At 38.9% G+C, this 16534-nt stretch overlaps 1 protein-coding gene across 1 annotated transcript; it reads left to right on the top strand.

Moving 5' to 3' along the window:
- The first annotated feature begins 8011 nt into the window (after positions 1 to 8011).
- Positions 8012 to 16242, top strand: LOC139856996 (dicarboxylate transporter 2.1, chloroplastic-like). The gene is made up of 4 exons (XM_071845707.1): positions 8012 to 8818; positions 14120 to 14433; positions 15259 to 15707; positions 16007 to 16242. The coding sequence occupies exons 1-4, from the start codon at positions 8195 to 8197 to the stop codon at positions 16120 to 16122; spliced, it is 1503 nt and encodes a 500-aa protein (XP_071701808.1). The 5' UTR covers positions 8012 to 8194; the 3' UTR covers positions 16123 to 16242.
- Positions 16243 to 16534: the final 292 nt, after the last annotated feature.

Below are 16534 nucleotides of genomic sequence, written 5' to 3'. Positions count from 1 at the left end.
ACGACGATGTGAACAACGCCAATAAGCTACACCCGGAGGGTTAGCTACAACACAACAATACAACAATATATATATATATATATATATATATATATATATATATATATATATATATATATATATATATATATATATATATATATATATATATATATATATATATATATATATATACGAATAAGGTTGACCCCTTAACCCATTACCGAATACCAAAACACCACAAGGAAGATTGGCCGAACTACACGAGCCTTAGTAATCCGAAACCACACGAGATTACTATCTTCAACAAGACAACATCGAGGTTGGCCGAACTACACGAGCCTTAGTAATCCGAAACCTCACGAGATTACTACCTCAATAAGATGACCGAACTACACGCGTCATCATGAATCCGAACTACACGCGACTCACTTCTCAACATCAAAACCCTTCGCCATTGGGGTTATATCATCCACATCACAACCACGTGTGATAATGTACACACCAAATGTGTACTTCGCCAAAGGTGATCAACCAAAATGCACAACCGTGCCAATTGGACCTATACACAAGTCCATCAAATCCACCTATATGTGAAGTGAGCTCTATAGCCGAGAATCACTTCACCCTACCCGCACCCATCCTACACATACATATGAACATAGGATATTAACACTCACATTGTCGCCTTGAAGAAACGCTTCCAAATAATCCGCAACTCGTCAATGGAAAGCACCTATTCCATAATCATAAATACCACAACACAATTAGGATGGATTTACAAACCAACCCAATTCGACACTTAGTGCAATTTCGACCCAAATGCACTTTCAAGCACAAACTGAGCCCAAACTAACCAACATTCACTAACGCAAATGAAAATGGTCCTAATATGCCAATTAAACCCGGACACAAGTGTTAAACACTTATCGTTCTCAAAATCGCCCATAAACCCTAATTTTGACCCATAAAGTCAAAATCTCACCAATTACAAGTTTTGACACCAAAACATATTTAACTCGGTTTTATACTTCAACTTAATCCATTATAAGTTTATAAACCTCATCGAATCGACATTCGGGTCATAATTATCAACAAACCCTAACTTTGACTCTAGTCAAAATTAGTCAACCACAAGAACCCTAAAGGTCTCCAATACATCAATAATCACTAATACTAGTGATTATACACTATTCTCAAGTTTTAAACATGGTTAAATCATTAACCAACCCAAAACCCGCCTTTTAACACTTATAAACCCGAATCTTGGTGTTAATCTTCAATTAACAACTAAATGGGTTCCATCTATGAATCATACAATCAAAAGCCCCAAAATTGAATGATGAACACGAAAATAAAATTCGGAGTTAGAGCTTACCACTAGTATCACCGTGTAGCTAAGAACGAGGAGAACAAACTTGTCTACTACGCCAAAGATCAAAACCCGCTTCTTCCTTTCCAAAAATCCCTTTGAATCAAATGGGTGTTTGAGTTCTTGAGAGAAATATGAAAAGAAAAGGAAAAAGAAATGAATAAATGAAATGGGTGGATGAGGTTAAGTCCCCAAATCTGGCTCAAATGCGAAAAGACCAAAATGCCCTTTTAAAAACTCTAAAATAGCCAAAGGGGTCTGCCAGCGACATATGGCGCGGCGCGCCATGACCCCGCGCGGCGCGCGACTGGGAAGAATCAGAATCCATGTCTTACAACTCTCCCCCACTTAAAATCGATCACGTCCTCGTGATCTTCACCACTTAACCAATCCGGTCCCACTCAACGGTCCTCAATCATATCCCAATCCGAACTTTCCTAGACAATTCTTCCCCACAAATCGCCTCTAACAACTAAAATTGTCACCCGCGATTTATCAAACCCGTAATTCCGAGCACTAAAACCATGCTCAATCCCTCACACTGGGAAATACTCAACCAGTCTCGAACCGAGATATCAACCCCTAGCATACCATACCAAGTACCTCGCTAGTAACCACCGCACATCAAAATAAAGTCAACCATCTAAACTGACGAAGACCGAAAAGAAGCGAATCCTTACGGATTACCCTTAACACTAAACATCCCTTGTAGTGCGCAATACGACCAATACGCAACTACCGTAACATCATAATCCAACGGTTAAAACCGATAGCGCCCAAAATGATTATGGCAACGCTAGATCCCAAGATGTACAAAATTGACTATTGTCACACCCGTAACAACATGTGAGCGAAACACGGATATCGCATCACTAAACATACAACATGGTCCTCGCGACCCCACCATTGGAGTATCAAACGACCAATAGATCAAACATCATGGCCCTCACGACCCCACCATCGGTGTATAAAACAACCGATAGATCACACATGGTCCTTACGACCCCACCATTGGTGTATAAAACAACCGACAGATCACACAACACGAAGGCTGGCCGAAAACTACACGCGCCTTAGTGAATCCGAAACCACACGCGACTCACTACCTTCACCTCAACAACAATCGGGATTGGCCGAACTACACGCGCCTTAGTGAATCCGAACTACACGAGAGTCACTATCCCAGAGGAATGACCGAACTACACGAGTCATTTGTGAATCCGAACTACACGAGACCCACTCCTCAATACCATGACCGAAACCACACGAGTCATTTGTGAAACCGAACTACACGAGATTCACTTCCACAATAAGATGACCGAAACCACACGCGTCATCGTGAATCCGAAACCACACGCGATCCACTACCATGATGAAGTCAGTGGACCCCGAAGGTCATGCTTCACCAATCTCAATACCGTATGAAGTCAGCGGACCCCGAAAGTCATGCTTCACCGATATAACACCACGCTCATGATGAAGTCAGCGGACCCCGAAAGTCATGCTCCACCAATCACGTACTACCATGATGAAGTCAGCGGACCCCGAAGGTCATGCTTCATCAATCAACGCCCTTTTGGCCTCGAACAACGAGTAGCGTAACATCGCACTCTGCTACGCCATAGTGAATCCTAAAGGATACCACTAACCAATCACACAATCGAGCAAGAATCGCCTATATCAAACATAGGTACCCAACAATAGTTCTCTAAAAGAGAATCCGATACACACATCCCTTAACCGAGGGATTTCACCCTGCTCACCCAACACGTCCATTATCTCTCAACGAGATTTACCACATTACCACCTCGGTGGTAACTTACATCCAAAACCATAAGTACAATTTAACCGAAATTGTACTTTACCACAAATCGACCAAAACTAGGTCCCAACGCAAACTTCCAGATCTACCAAAAGTATCATCCGAAGTCTCAAACTAAAAACCTCCTCGTGCGGGAGTGCAACTCCCCCACTTGGAACTACGTTCCATATCCACAACTCGTACAACCATACAATGCTACCAAAGGTAGACTTTACCAACAATTGGGCTCACACGACCCATCACCATAACTTGCTCCAACCCTGAGCATCCGAAGGATTTTAACCTATCCTTAAACACTTCAAACGAAAAGTGTACCACGATTACACAAACTATACCCTCGCAATCATCCAATTGCTATAGTTTGTCAACTTTCACCCAGTCACTCATGTACCTAAGGGTTTCACTTCGGTACCCTAAGTACAATGTAACTGCAACACAATCGGAGTCGAATCACCACGCTAGTAGGTATAAAAGAGGCACCTAATGTCGCGTCACGTAGACTCCTTTACCAATCATACATCGAGATCAAACACTCGATTTCTCGGGCTTCATCCCACCCGTCGAACCTCATGGTTCATCAACTTCATCACACAAGCGAACACGCGCTTAACAACCGAACACCAAAACCCATTTCCATGGCTTGGTAGAAACATTTCCCAAATACCAAGGAACGCTTGGTTGCACCAAGTCTTACGCCCTTCGCCCGACAATCAAATGTCACCATAGGGTACTTCCATTAGGAACGTTACCCATATCAATAACATGCCCAAACAATGCATCTAGTAAACTCAAACTCATCTAGTAAACTCAAACTCATCGGCACATAATAAATAATCAAATGACATATTTATTAAAATGAAACGTACCTTAACGTCTCCTTGCCGCACCCGTCCCCGCTAACTTGGGACATTTCGACTTACGATGTTCTTCTTCTTGGAAATTGAAGCACACCATGCCATCACCCTTTGGTACCGGACATTCCCAAGACTTGTGACCCCTCATGTCACAATTGTAGTACCTAGACATGCTAGCATCCGATATACTCGTCCGTGTACCACCCGTGCTCACACTCGGACCCTTAGTCCTCTTACTTGGAGCACCATAAGAAACAACCCTTCTTTCACTTGAAGGTTCATCCTTCTTCGATCGTGAATACGACTCGAAACCTCTAGGCACGGCGAATAATTCCGCAAACGATTTAGCGTGACCCCGGCTAATCTTATTTTTCAAGTCATCATTCAAGGTTCGATAGAAATCCTCCATCAACAAACGATTATTCCCTAAATACTCCGGGCAAAAACGAGCCTTCGACATAAAGGTCGTCTTGAGAGTATTCAAATCCATAGAACCCTGTTGCAAATTTCGCAACTCATTACGCAATTCCGACAAGTCGGCTGAAGTTCGGAACTCCTCGAAGAATTCCTCCTTAAATTCATCCCACGATAACGCCATAAACGTTTCGCCACCGACAAGATCAATCTTACCATCCAACCAATCCCTCGCCCTACCCCGCAACAAACTAGTAGCGAGCCTCGTCTTTTTCTCGGGAGGGCATTTAATAGTGCGAAAACACCCTTCGACATCCGAGATCCATGTGGTGCTTACCAAAGGATCCGGTTTCCCGTCATACATCGGGGGTTTAGTCCTCATGAAGCTCTTAAGACAACGCTCGATTTCACTACTGCCCCGAAATTCGGAATACTTTCTATCCATTTCTTCTCGAAACGCACTCATTTGCTCCGCAACGGCGGCCGTAACTCTAGCGTTAAACTCCACGTCGTTCGTCTCGATCCCATTTCCCGTCGCCATTCTAAGGAATGCAAAAGCGATTAGATTACGAACGTATAAAGTTATACACACAACACCGCCCCATCTTGCTAAACACTCATCGTACATCACTTGTTAGACACGATTTGCACCCGTAATAAGGTTTGCAAGTCCTTATTACGCACACACGCCGTATCAACTCGTTAGTACAACGACCGCCTCGCTCGATGATATAAACAAACACAAACAAAATTATACGCGATATAAACACACGCGAGAATTATTATCACAACACAAAAGTATATTAATAATACCCGCATTACTAATACAAACGTTAGTTCACCTACAAACAAGGCACTAACTATAACCCATTCCGACCCGTAATCCTACAAGTCCCACAACAAATAAGCACACACAAAAGTCTAAGTCTAGGCACCTATCTCAAGTCACCTAAATCCCTTAGACCATGCTCTGATACCACTTGTAACAACCCAAACCAAATCACGTTCGAACCCGCTTAAAATAACACACACAAAAAAAATTATTTTGTTGCACAGCTATTGGCGCGCCGCGCCAGGACCCCGCGCGGCGCGCAGAAAGGCCTGGACAGGCTGCTGTCCCAAAAAGTCAAAAACGTGAAAATGTTTGACCACCTCCCGACATAATTAGACAAAACGCTTTTCACCACATATTCAAATATGTAAAACTAACACGTTCCATTAATAAAAAGGGTTTTACAACGTCGGGCCCACCTATGCCCAAATTACCCTTATAGTACGAATTACAAGTTTTCGACCACAAGACTTTTAATACAAAATAAAGCCGAGCATAGCGATTGGGGATACGCTACCCAATCCTAATCAATCCAAAAGCAAGCCTTCTAAAGCAACTACGCAAGTCCACTAGTCCCCGCTTACCCGAGCCACCGCATCCATGCAATCTATAAAAATGTAAACAACGAGAGGGTAAGCTAACGCTTAGTGAGTGATAACATACTACATACATATATATGTATAAAATGGAAACGCCACACAAAATATCAAATACCGCATACCGAAGCATCCATGTATAAGGCAACTACACTAAGCATACCGTACGATCTCTAAGCAACAAGCTAAAGATATCAACAAGTATAAGTTTACCAACGACGATGTGAACAACACCAATAAGCTACACCCGGAGGGTTAGCTACAACACAACAATACAACAATATATATATATATATATATATAACAATATATACGAATAAGGTTAACCCCTTAACCCATTACCGAATACCAAAACACCACAAGGAAGATTGACCGAACTACACGAGCCTTAGTAATCCGAAACCACACGAGATTACTATCTTCAACAAGACAACATCGAGGTTGGCCGAACTACACGAGCCTTAGTAATCCGAAACCTCACGAGATTACTACCTCAATAAGATGACCGAACTACACGCGTCATCATGAATCCGAACTACACGCGACTCACTTCTCAACATCAAAACCCTTCGCCATTGGGGTTATATCATCCACATCACAACCACGTGTGATAATGTACACACCAAATGTGTACTTCGCCAAAGGTGATCAACCAAAACGCACAACCGTGCCAATTGGACCTATACACAAGTCCATCAAAACCACCTATATGTGAAGGGAGCTCTATAGCCGAGAATCACTTCACCCGACCCGCACCCATCCTACACATACATATGCACATAGGATATTAATACTCACCTTGTCGCCTTGATGAAACGCTTCCAAATAATCCGTAACTCGTCAATGAAAAGCACCTATTCCATAATCATAAATACCACAACACAATTAGGATGGATTTACAAACCAACCCAATTCGACACTTAGTGCAATTTCGACCAAATGCACTTTCAAGCACAAATCACGCCCAAACTAACCAACATTCACTAACGCAAGTGAAAATGGTCCTAATATGCTTCTCAAAACACAAGTGTTAAACCCGAACACAAGTGTTAAACACTTAGCGTTCTCAAAATCGCCTATAAACCCTAATTTTGACCCATAAAGTCAAAATCTCACCAATTACAAGTTTTGACACCAAAACATATTTAACTCGATTTTATACTTCAACTTAATCCATTTTAAGTTTATAAACCTCATCGAATCGACATTCGGGTCATAATCATCAACAAACCCTAACTTTGACTCTAGTCAAAATTAGTCAACCACAAGAACCCTAAAGGTCTCCAATACATCAATAATCACTAATACTAGTGATTATACACCATTCTCAAGTCTTAAACATGGTTAAATCATTAACCAACCCAAAACCCGCCTTTTAACACTTATAAAACCGAATCTTGGTGTTAATCTTCAATTAACAACTAAATGGGTTCCATCTATGAATCATACAATCAAAAGCCCCAAAATTGAATGATGAACACGAAAACGAAATTCGGAGTTAGAGCTTACCACTAGTATCACCGTGTAGCTAAGAACGAGGAGAACAAACTTTTCTACTACGCCAAAGATCAAAACCCGCTTCTTCCTTTTCAAAACTCCCTTTGAATCAAATGGGTGTTTGAGTTCTTGAGAGAAATATGAAAAGAAAAGGAAAAAGAAATGAATAAATGAAATGGGTGGATGAGGTTAAGTCCCCAAATCTGGCTCAAATGCGAAAAGACCAAAATGCCCTTTTAAAAACTCTAAAATAGCCAAAGGGGTCTGCCAGCGACATATAGCGCGGCGCGCCATGATCCCGCGCGGCGCGCGACTGGGCAGAGTCAGAATCCAGGTCTTACATGTTGGTTGTGTAAATAACAAAAAAAAGTTGTGTACATATCACTTCCCTTTAAAATATAAAGAAATATTGTAATACAGTTATTAATATTAAATTTATATAATTCTAACAAACAATAGAATGCGACAATATTTTTAACATAGCAAGAGTATTAAACAGCTGCACCCGAAAATAAAGGTTGCAAAGCTAGCGGTCAGTATTTGGTGTAGCAAAGTTGGTGTGAATTTTTCTAGATCCAAATATAAAAATAAGCAAAAATTTCCGTCAAATTAGACTATAAACCTGTAATTCTTCTGCCAAAAATATCCCTGTTTGTATTTTACACCCTTTACTTAAAAGGCGAACATTTTGCAAATTCAATTATTCACTCATGACCGAATCTGTTGCTAAAAGTTACTGAATTTGCATTCACTCCAAATTATTTAGCAACCACATAGACACACACACTTCCATTCTCATTTTCCACTTTTTCATCCGATAAAAACCAAATGTCGGATCCGAACAACCCGACCGTGATCACTATCGGTGCACCGACCACCACTCGCCGTCGCACCATCCGCTTTCCAAACTTTCCGGGAGCGAAACCGATCCCACTCGCAATCTCACTAACAGTCGGGCTCATCGTGTGTTTCGCTATACCAAAACCAAACGAAGTGTCAAAACAAGCATGGCGTTTATTCGCTATATTTCTAACAACAATATCGGGTTTAATCCTCGGCCCATTACCCGTCGGAGCGTGGGCGTTTGTGTGTTTAACAATATCAGTTGTGACTAAAACGCTCCCGTTTAAAGACGCATTTGCGGCGTTTACAAATGAAGTGATTTGGTTGATTGTTGTGTCGTTTTTTTTCAGTAGAGGGTTTGTGAAAACCGGGTTGGGTGATCGGTTAGCAATGTATTTTGTACGGTGGTTAGGGAAGAGTACGTTGGGGTTGGCGTACGGGTTAGCGATGTGCGAAGCGGTTATTTCGCCTGCGATGCCGAGTACGACGGCCAGAGCTGGCGGAATATTTTTGCCGATTATTAATTCGTTAGCGATCGCAGGTGAAAGTAGGCCTAAAGATGGTTCGGAGAGGAAACTTGGTGCTTTTCTTATTCAATCACAGTTTCAGGTAAGTAATTTTTCTAATATGTGGTATTAATTTAATTTCTGTCGTTAACGTGCATGAAAATTATGTATAACATATGGTCATAAATTAATATAACAATAATGGAAATTTATTTGTATAACATTTTTATGACCGTTAACGACAACTATATACAAATATTGTTGACGTATATTAAAATGTTGTACAGTTTAATCTCCATTACAATAAAATAAACATAAACATATAATTGCCAAGTATTTTTATTGTTAATAGTGATTGTATAATTTAATTTCCGTCGCTATATACGTGATATGTAGCATGATAAATAGCTAAAAAAAATTATTAAGAAAGACTTGAATCCTTGTTTTGAATTGTTGACTAGTAGTTGAGATACTTTAGGAGTTTTATGCTCGCTCTTTATGCAATCTTCGATGGGTGACCTTATTATTCTAACCAACTGCGACTTATATTTAAAAAATGTGATTGTAAATGAACGGAAAATTGTTAACAAACATGTAAAAAGGAAATGTGTCTGGTTTAATAAAACCAGCAAAGCAATGTGATTTGGTCGAATATTCTGTTCTTATCCATTTGTGGTAAATGTACATGAATGAATTCAATGCTAATCTCGAAAGATGCTTTTTGTCATCATTGATTTGTAAAATGGAACATTATAGTACCACTAACCTAAAGTCAACAGTTGGGATAATTGGCAAAATAATCAACGGGAACTTAAGTGACAACTTTTAGCACTATTATTGGCATACAATCTGCAAAAGAAAAAAAAAAAAAAAAAATAGTGTGGCAGTTTTATGGTCGTGTATGAAAGAATAAGGTTAAATTAGTTTCATATGGATGGATGTGGAAGAATTAAAACTAAGAAATAATGTTAATATCTCTTATTTTATTAACCTTGTTTTGTAGTCTTTCCTTGAATAAACGTGTCTTTAAAACGGATATATACATATTTATGACTTATAATAGAGCCCAATAATACTTTGATTTGTTTCTTCTTTTTGTTAACTCTCGAATATTCTCAAACAAAATAGGTATCCATCATCAACCAATGTGACATGACATGACGTGAGGGTCCACTTTGCCATAATTCTTTCCTTTTTTATACTACTGTGGGCGTGGGTTGGGGGCGTGAGTTGTTTTTTGTACCTTTTTGATGACTATGACGTGTGTGTTGTTTTTATGAAGTAGTGGTGGTGTGGGTTTTTGGTGTGGGTTAAGAGTATTATGATGACGTGTTAAAATATAATTGGGTTAGGTATTAAAAGGGATATAAAATAATATTTTTAAATTAATAAAAAATTTAAAAAAGCAAACAACACCGTTGCCATCCCCGTTGCAGGCTCAGGCACGCTCCATTTTCTTGGATGACCCACGCCTTGATACGGCTAGAAGGGGGCGGCGTCGAGTGCCATGTCACCCCCCACGCCGTTGCACAACACCGCTACAAGGAGTCTTAAAGAGAAACGTATACACCTAATGATTTGCTCCATATCAAATACGGAGTAATCTTTATTTTATTATATGTTTTTATAAAGAATTTGAAACCGGCAAGAGCCCTAAATGAAGCCGACACTACTTCCGGGAAGAGTACGTTGGGAAGAAACAAGAAGACACTTGCAGACAAAGAAATGACACCGTGAGCAGACATGCAAGATACCGGATAGAAGGTTTCGTGAAGAAACACTAGATGTGTTTACATGTAAGCCCTTTAATTTGATCAAGTGGGCCGGCTATTTGATTATATGCACACGTGCATCAAAATATCTAGGCATTGGCACACGAGTGGAGCGTCTGTATCACATAAGCCTATGAAAATACAAAAGTTTGTTACACCGGTTTGTTACAATCACAAATGGTACGTGTGGCACATCAGCCATCTACATAACAAACTTTGCCCCTATAAATAGACCCATTGGTTCATTCACTTTGACCGACGCGATTACTGTAAACTTACTCTGCCAAAATCATATCTCATACACAAGTTTACTCAATTCCGATTGAACTCTGATATCTTAATCTGAGTTCATCACCTAAGATATAAATTGATCAATCTAATTGAGCAGATTAATCCGATCGATTGTTTTACACCCTCGTAAATCCAAATTACGACTACGTTGACACGTTTATCGGAGTTAAAACAATCGATCAATCCAATTTGTCTCAAATTTAGCACTCGAACTCGTGACATCTGTTTTTAGGTTCGATCAAATGGACAAATATTTATAATAATCTACGAAATATGTCCACAATATGACTTGAATCCTCAACCACTTGGTTACAAGGGTTATCACAATACTGTCAGACTAATGGTCCTTTGGTCTTTTTCTTATACTATTATTTCTTTCAATCGTGCCAAAATAATGGTAGAATTTATAAAATGTTAAGAAAAAAATATTAGACTATTATAACCCTGACAGTGACATCAGAGAGAAATCATGTACTTTTTGGTGAAAAGTGGGATTTTGATTGTGAGTATATTTGACCTTCATTAATTTGAAAGGTCAAATTTTTGTGTAAGATATTTATAAGGTGATGTAATAATTGAAAATTATTAAAAAAATTTATTAACAAAAATATAATAATATTAATTCATAATTGGTTGGTTGAATTTGTGATCATTAGAGCAATAGGAGTGGAGCTCGTCACTTGCTCCGTCCCTCACCTAGTCATCAGTCACCCCACTCCCCACTCCATGTTACCCCATGTCAGTCTCCCAAATATACCTCATGTCAGTCGCAGGGGCGACGCAAGTTTACCTCATTTTTTTTTCTTTTTGCTTTTTTTTTTCAAAGGAATAAATTATTAAATACAATAAAATATTATTTTAACACACTAACTAACACACTAACTGACATAGGTCACCACTCCCCACTTTTCTTGACTCAACAAGTCACGCCTGACATGTCAAGTGACCTCAGTCACCACTACCAGTGCTCTTAGAGCAATGGGAGTGGAGTATGTCACATGCTCCGTCCCCCACCTAGTCACAAGTGACACCACTCCCCACTCCATATTACCCCATGTCAGTCTCCCAAATATACCCCATGTCAGTCACAGAGGCGACGTAAGTTTACCCCATTTTTTTTCTTTTTGCTTTTTTTTCTCAAAAGGAATAAATTATTAAATATAATAAAATATTATTTTAACACACTAACTAACACATTAACTGACATAGGTCACCACTCCCCACTTTTCCTGACTCACTAGTCACGCCTGACATGTCAAGTGACCTCACTCACCACTCCCAGTAACTCCCAGTGCTCTAACGTGATATTTAGTCACATATGTGATTGACGCTTGTGACTCACGTTGCGTTACCTTCATTACCTTCCGTCACTTTTTTAATCCAACTTAGCTAACGCTGCTTTAAGATAAGTCTTAGCATCACCATTAACATAACTTTAGGTGGGGCCAGTAATAGCCTTGGAAGTTGGAATTGCTCACTATATAATTAGGGGGCATTCTGCATCCCAAATGTGTGCTCCTCCGGAAAGTCAAATAGAAAAAAACATTATCCGTTTATAATATGAACTATTTTTTAGCTTAAGCTTCCTATTATCAAACAACAATAGACAATACATAAGAAGAAATGATATGGTCTCTTCGAGTCGACCGACCGTAAACTCCGATGATAAAAGCCGATTCGGATGGCTAATCTCCAAAGAAAATAGAGAGATAAACCAAAATTCTTTTCATTCATATCAATTTAAACAAAGCAATACATATTTATATTACTAAAGACATACGGTTGCTACTACCTAACAGTGACTTGAACAAATAATAAAAAAAGATCATGCATAACTGAAGTAAATGCAAACAGATAATGGGAACATGGTCTTGATTGGAAGTACACATACAACCACATATATTATTTTTCAACTGACTTTAATATCGGCTACCATTTGACTCATTAAACTAATATGGTTTAATTCATGGGTCAACTATCCATTCTCGTAACAATACCCACCGGTTGAAAATCAACCTTGTCCTCAAGGTTGTAGATATCTTCCATGGTGGTTTCCTCGGTGGTCGTTCATAAGCTCGAAACGGTGATAATTCGATGACTTGTGGTAGCTTCCATGGTGGTTCATGTGGATTGGGAAGAACTACAAACTTTGGGGGCTCGCATTTCTGGCCATAATTGACGAGAAGGAGAAGTGGATGGCCGGAGATGTGACCCGTACCACATAACGACCGAAGTTGTGAACCAAAACACATAAGTTTCAGTGTAGCAACTGTTTCGGTTATTGATTCAGGTGGAGGAATGATAGGGGTTGTCTAAGTGGTTCAATAATGACGGGTTTGGTGATGGTAATGTGGCAGGAGGCGGTGGGGGCTGATTTCAGGGGGTTTGTGGGTTTCATTGCTAACAATTTTGGTGAAGGTAGAAGTGGTGTCAAGTATAGGAACATGGAGGTTTGTGGCAATGATGTTGAGGTCGCAAGTGGGTGTAAGTGGTTCATGGCTTCCACTTTTGGTGAATGTGGGAATGTTGTTGGCAGTTTTGATGGTGCGTATGGCTAGTTGTTGCGAGATGGATTCGAGTTGATGGTTCTTGGTGGCGAAATAAGTTGAGAGTTGCTTGGCCAACAAATCAAGTCGGGTGTTGGTCTCGATCAACTTATCCATTTTTTTGTTCATTTGCTCAACGAGGGCACTCATTTTCTCAACGCAAGTCGCGAGGAACTCACGTTGACTCAATGAAAGCATCATTGATACGGTCCCTTCGAGTCGACCGCGAAATCCGATGATAGAAGCCGATTCGAGATGACCAATCTCCAAAGAAAATAGAGAGATACAGACTTTTTTTTGGCTAAACCAAAATACTTTTCATTCATATCAATTTAAACAAAGTAATACATATTTATACTATTAAAGACATACGGTTACTACTACCTAACAGATACTTAGAACAAATAATAAAACTACTTCTTAAAGTACAAGATCATGCATAACTGAAGTAAATGCAAACAGATAATGGGAGCATGGTCATGCTTGGAAGTACACATACAACCAGATCTATTATTCTTCAACTGACTTTAATAACGGTTACCGTTTGACCCGTTAAACCAATATGGTTTAATCCATGGGTCAACTATCCATGCTCGTAACAAGAAACGAGAGGATTTTTTTTTTTTTTTTTTTTAATCGTAGCCCGATTAGTAAGGGTTATACAAGAAACTAGACTCTAGTAGCTTAGTTGTTAGAACGTTACCCCGTATAGGCTACTAATACACCGATGCAATTATATTTGTAATTCTAAATCAATACTAGTTTGTTTACGCGTTTAACACATGTTTATGACAGTCATCAAGTAGCTCAAGTGCACTTTTCTTAACAGCCGCGGCTCAGAACATGTTGTGTATCAAATTAGCTGATAGTTTAGGGGTGAAAATCAAAAGCCCGTGGATCGCATGGTTCAAAGCTTCATGTCTCCCAGCAACTGTTACGCTAGTATTAACTCCGTTTATCATATATAAGATATTTCCGCCTGAGACAAAACATACACCAGACGCACCTATCTTGGCTCGAAATAAACTAGAGCAAATGGGTAAGGTGAAAAGTGATGAATGGATCATGATCGGAACCATGCTTGTCACCGTTGCTTTATGGATCTCCGGGTAAGTTGGATTTAGTTTAGATCTAATTTATTAGGATCAAACTTATTGTACACATGGCCCAGTTAAAAGCCCAATCTGTGAACTATAGGAGATGGCCCAGTTTGTGTGTTACATTCTTAACCGGTCATAAACAGTCCAAATTATTTTGTTTTTTACGAATTAACTAACAAAATCAACAAAGGCAAAAAGAATATGTTTTATGAAAAATAAAATAAATATATGATTATTAATGAGAAATCACAAAGTTTTTACAACAAAATATCTAAATTTAAAAGTTGTACCAATTAAATTAGAGGAAAAAGATGGGAGATATAAACAACAAAAGATTTTGATTGTTACATCTCATATGCTATGTCATTTTGCAAATTATTCTATGTGAAATTTATGTGGGTGTAACATATCTCATTATTAATACCCAAACATAGTGTAATAATCTTATAGTGTAGGATCAAGAATCACAAATATGTCACTTTTTTTACTTACCTAAGTATTCGATCTGCTTTGCGAACCGACTAATCTTAGACCGACCACTCGATTTGTGGGTAGCCTGTACCGACTAAGGCGTCACAAGTGAACCTCTGTGACCATAAAGGGATTATATTTATATTCTCCTAATATTCGAACTTGAACTTGAGACCAGTCTTTAGTACTAGGTCACGACCCTATTGTGTACATAGATTTTGATAATTAATTAAGTTCGTCAAATATGAATGTTGATGTAATAAAAAAAACTGCTCTACTTTAACATTATTAGAAATAGGAATAGGAATGTAATCTTGCTAGTTAATATTTCTTGAATCTTACAAACTTAATGTGTGGATGCAGAGAGAGTCTAGACATATCAAGTGTGGTTGCAGCAATGCTTGGTTTATCAATCCTATTAATACTAGGAGTACTAACTTGGGACGATTGCCTAAGCGAAAAATCAGCATGGGATACATTAGCTTGGTTCGCGGTACTCATTGGCATGGCATCTCAACTCACAACTCTAGGTGTTGTACCATGGTTGTCTAAATGTGTAGCCAACTTTCTTAAATCTCTTTCAATCGGGTGGCAAATCGAGCTTCTTATTCTTCAAGCCGTTTATTTCTTCATTCATTATTTATTCGCGGGTCAAACAGCTCACGTTGGTGCTTTATATTCTGCATTCCTTTCAATGCATCTATCCGCTAAGGTCCCGGGTGTTCTTTCTGCCTTAGTTTTGGCATACAACACAAATCTTTTTGGTGCACTCACTCATTACAGTAGTGGTCAGGCTGCTGTATACTATGGAGGTACTTTTTCTGTCCTAACTTTTTCAATTTTGATAACTAGATGTGGTCCAAATGGGTATGGGTCAGGACCCCTTAATTTTAATGGGTTAGTTTGGCTTGAATGGAATATTTTGATATTCTCATAAAAGGGTAGTATGTCATATATGACTACCAAAAGTTATTTTTTCAGTAATAATATTATATTATTCTTGGGAAAAAATATGTTGGTTTTATGAATTAAATTTTACATTTTTTTTTGAACGGCAAACGGACAGTTATCTTAAATGTTAGTGTGAACGGAATTTCATGTTATATTGCAGCTGGTTATGTAAAACTCCCGGATGTTTTTAAACTTGGGATCATTATGGCGTTAATCAACATAGCGCTATGGGGATTAATCGGAGCTTTATGGTGGAAGATTGTGGGACTATATTGAGTTACTATACGATTAATTTTTACGATTTGACCTCTATATGCATTTGTTAAGTTAAAAATGCTTATACTACTCGAATCTATTGTACATTACAGATTTACAGCCCTTTTCTTTTTTGGATCTTATTTTTCTCTTCTTTTACTTTTGGAATCATAGATATGAAGTTAACCAAAGTGGTCAGTCATTTTGACTTTTATTGTCACAGGAACTAATTTTCAGCTACAACAGCAGCAGTACTAATTCATTATTTGTTGTCAAAAAATCATTACAAATTAGAATTAGATTTTAGTAGGTAAGATTTTGTAGCTTTGAAGTGGTGGTTTGATTACTAATGGAGGGGGAATTCGATACATTTGTTCAATGTGCTTTTGCTCTTCTTTTACAGCACATAATACTGGACTGGTTTTGATGCAAA

Source organism: Rutidosis leptorrhynchoides, chromosome 7, assembly GCF_046630445.1.
Source record: "Rutidosis leptorrhynchoides isolate AG116_Rl617_1_P2 chromosome 7, CSIRO_AGI_Rlap_v1, whole genome shotgun sequence".
In the NCBI taxonomy this organism is placed as follows: domain Eukaryota; kingdom Viridiplantae; phylum Streptophyta; class Magnoliopsida; order Asterales; family Asteraceae; genus Rutidosis; species Rutidosis leptorrhynchoides.
The sequence above is the reverse complement of the archived record's forward strand: the minus strand, read 5'-3'. Positions and strand labels throughout refer to the sequence as shown.

Bases quoted from the DNA above. Each gene is read 5' to 3' on its own strand.
- LOC139856996 (XM_071845707.1), top strand. From the start codon at position 8,195: ATGTCGGATCCGAACAACCCGACCGTGATCACTATCGGTGCACCGACC. The intron at 8,819-14,119 runs GTAAGTAATTTT...TGTTTATGACAG, and splicing joins TTATTCAATCACAGTTTCAG to TCATCAAGTAGCTCAAGTGC. The intron at 14,434-15,258 runs GTAAGTTGGATT...GTGTGGATGCAG, and splicing joins GTTGCTTTATGGATCTCCGG to AGAGAGTCTAGACATATCAA.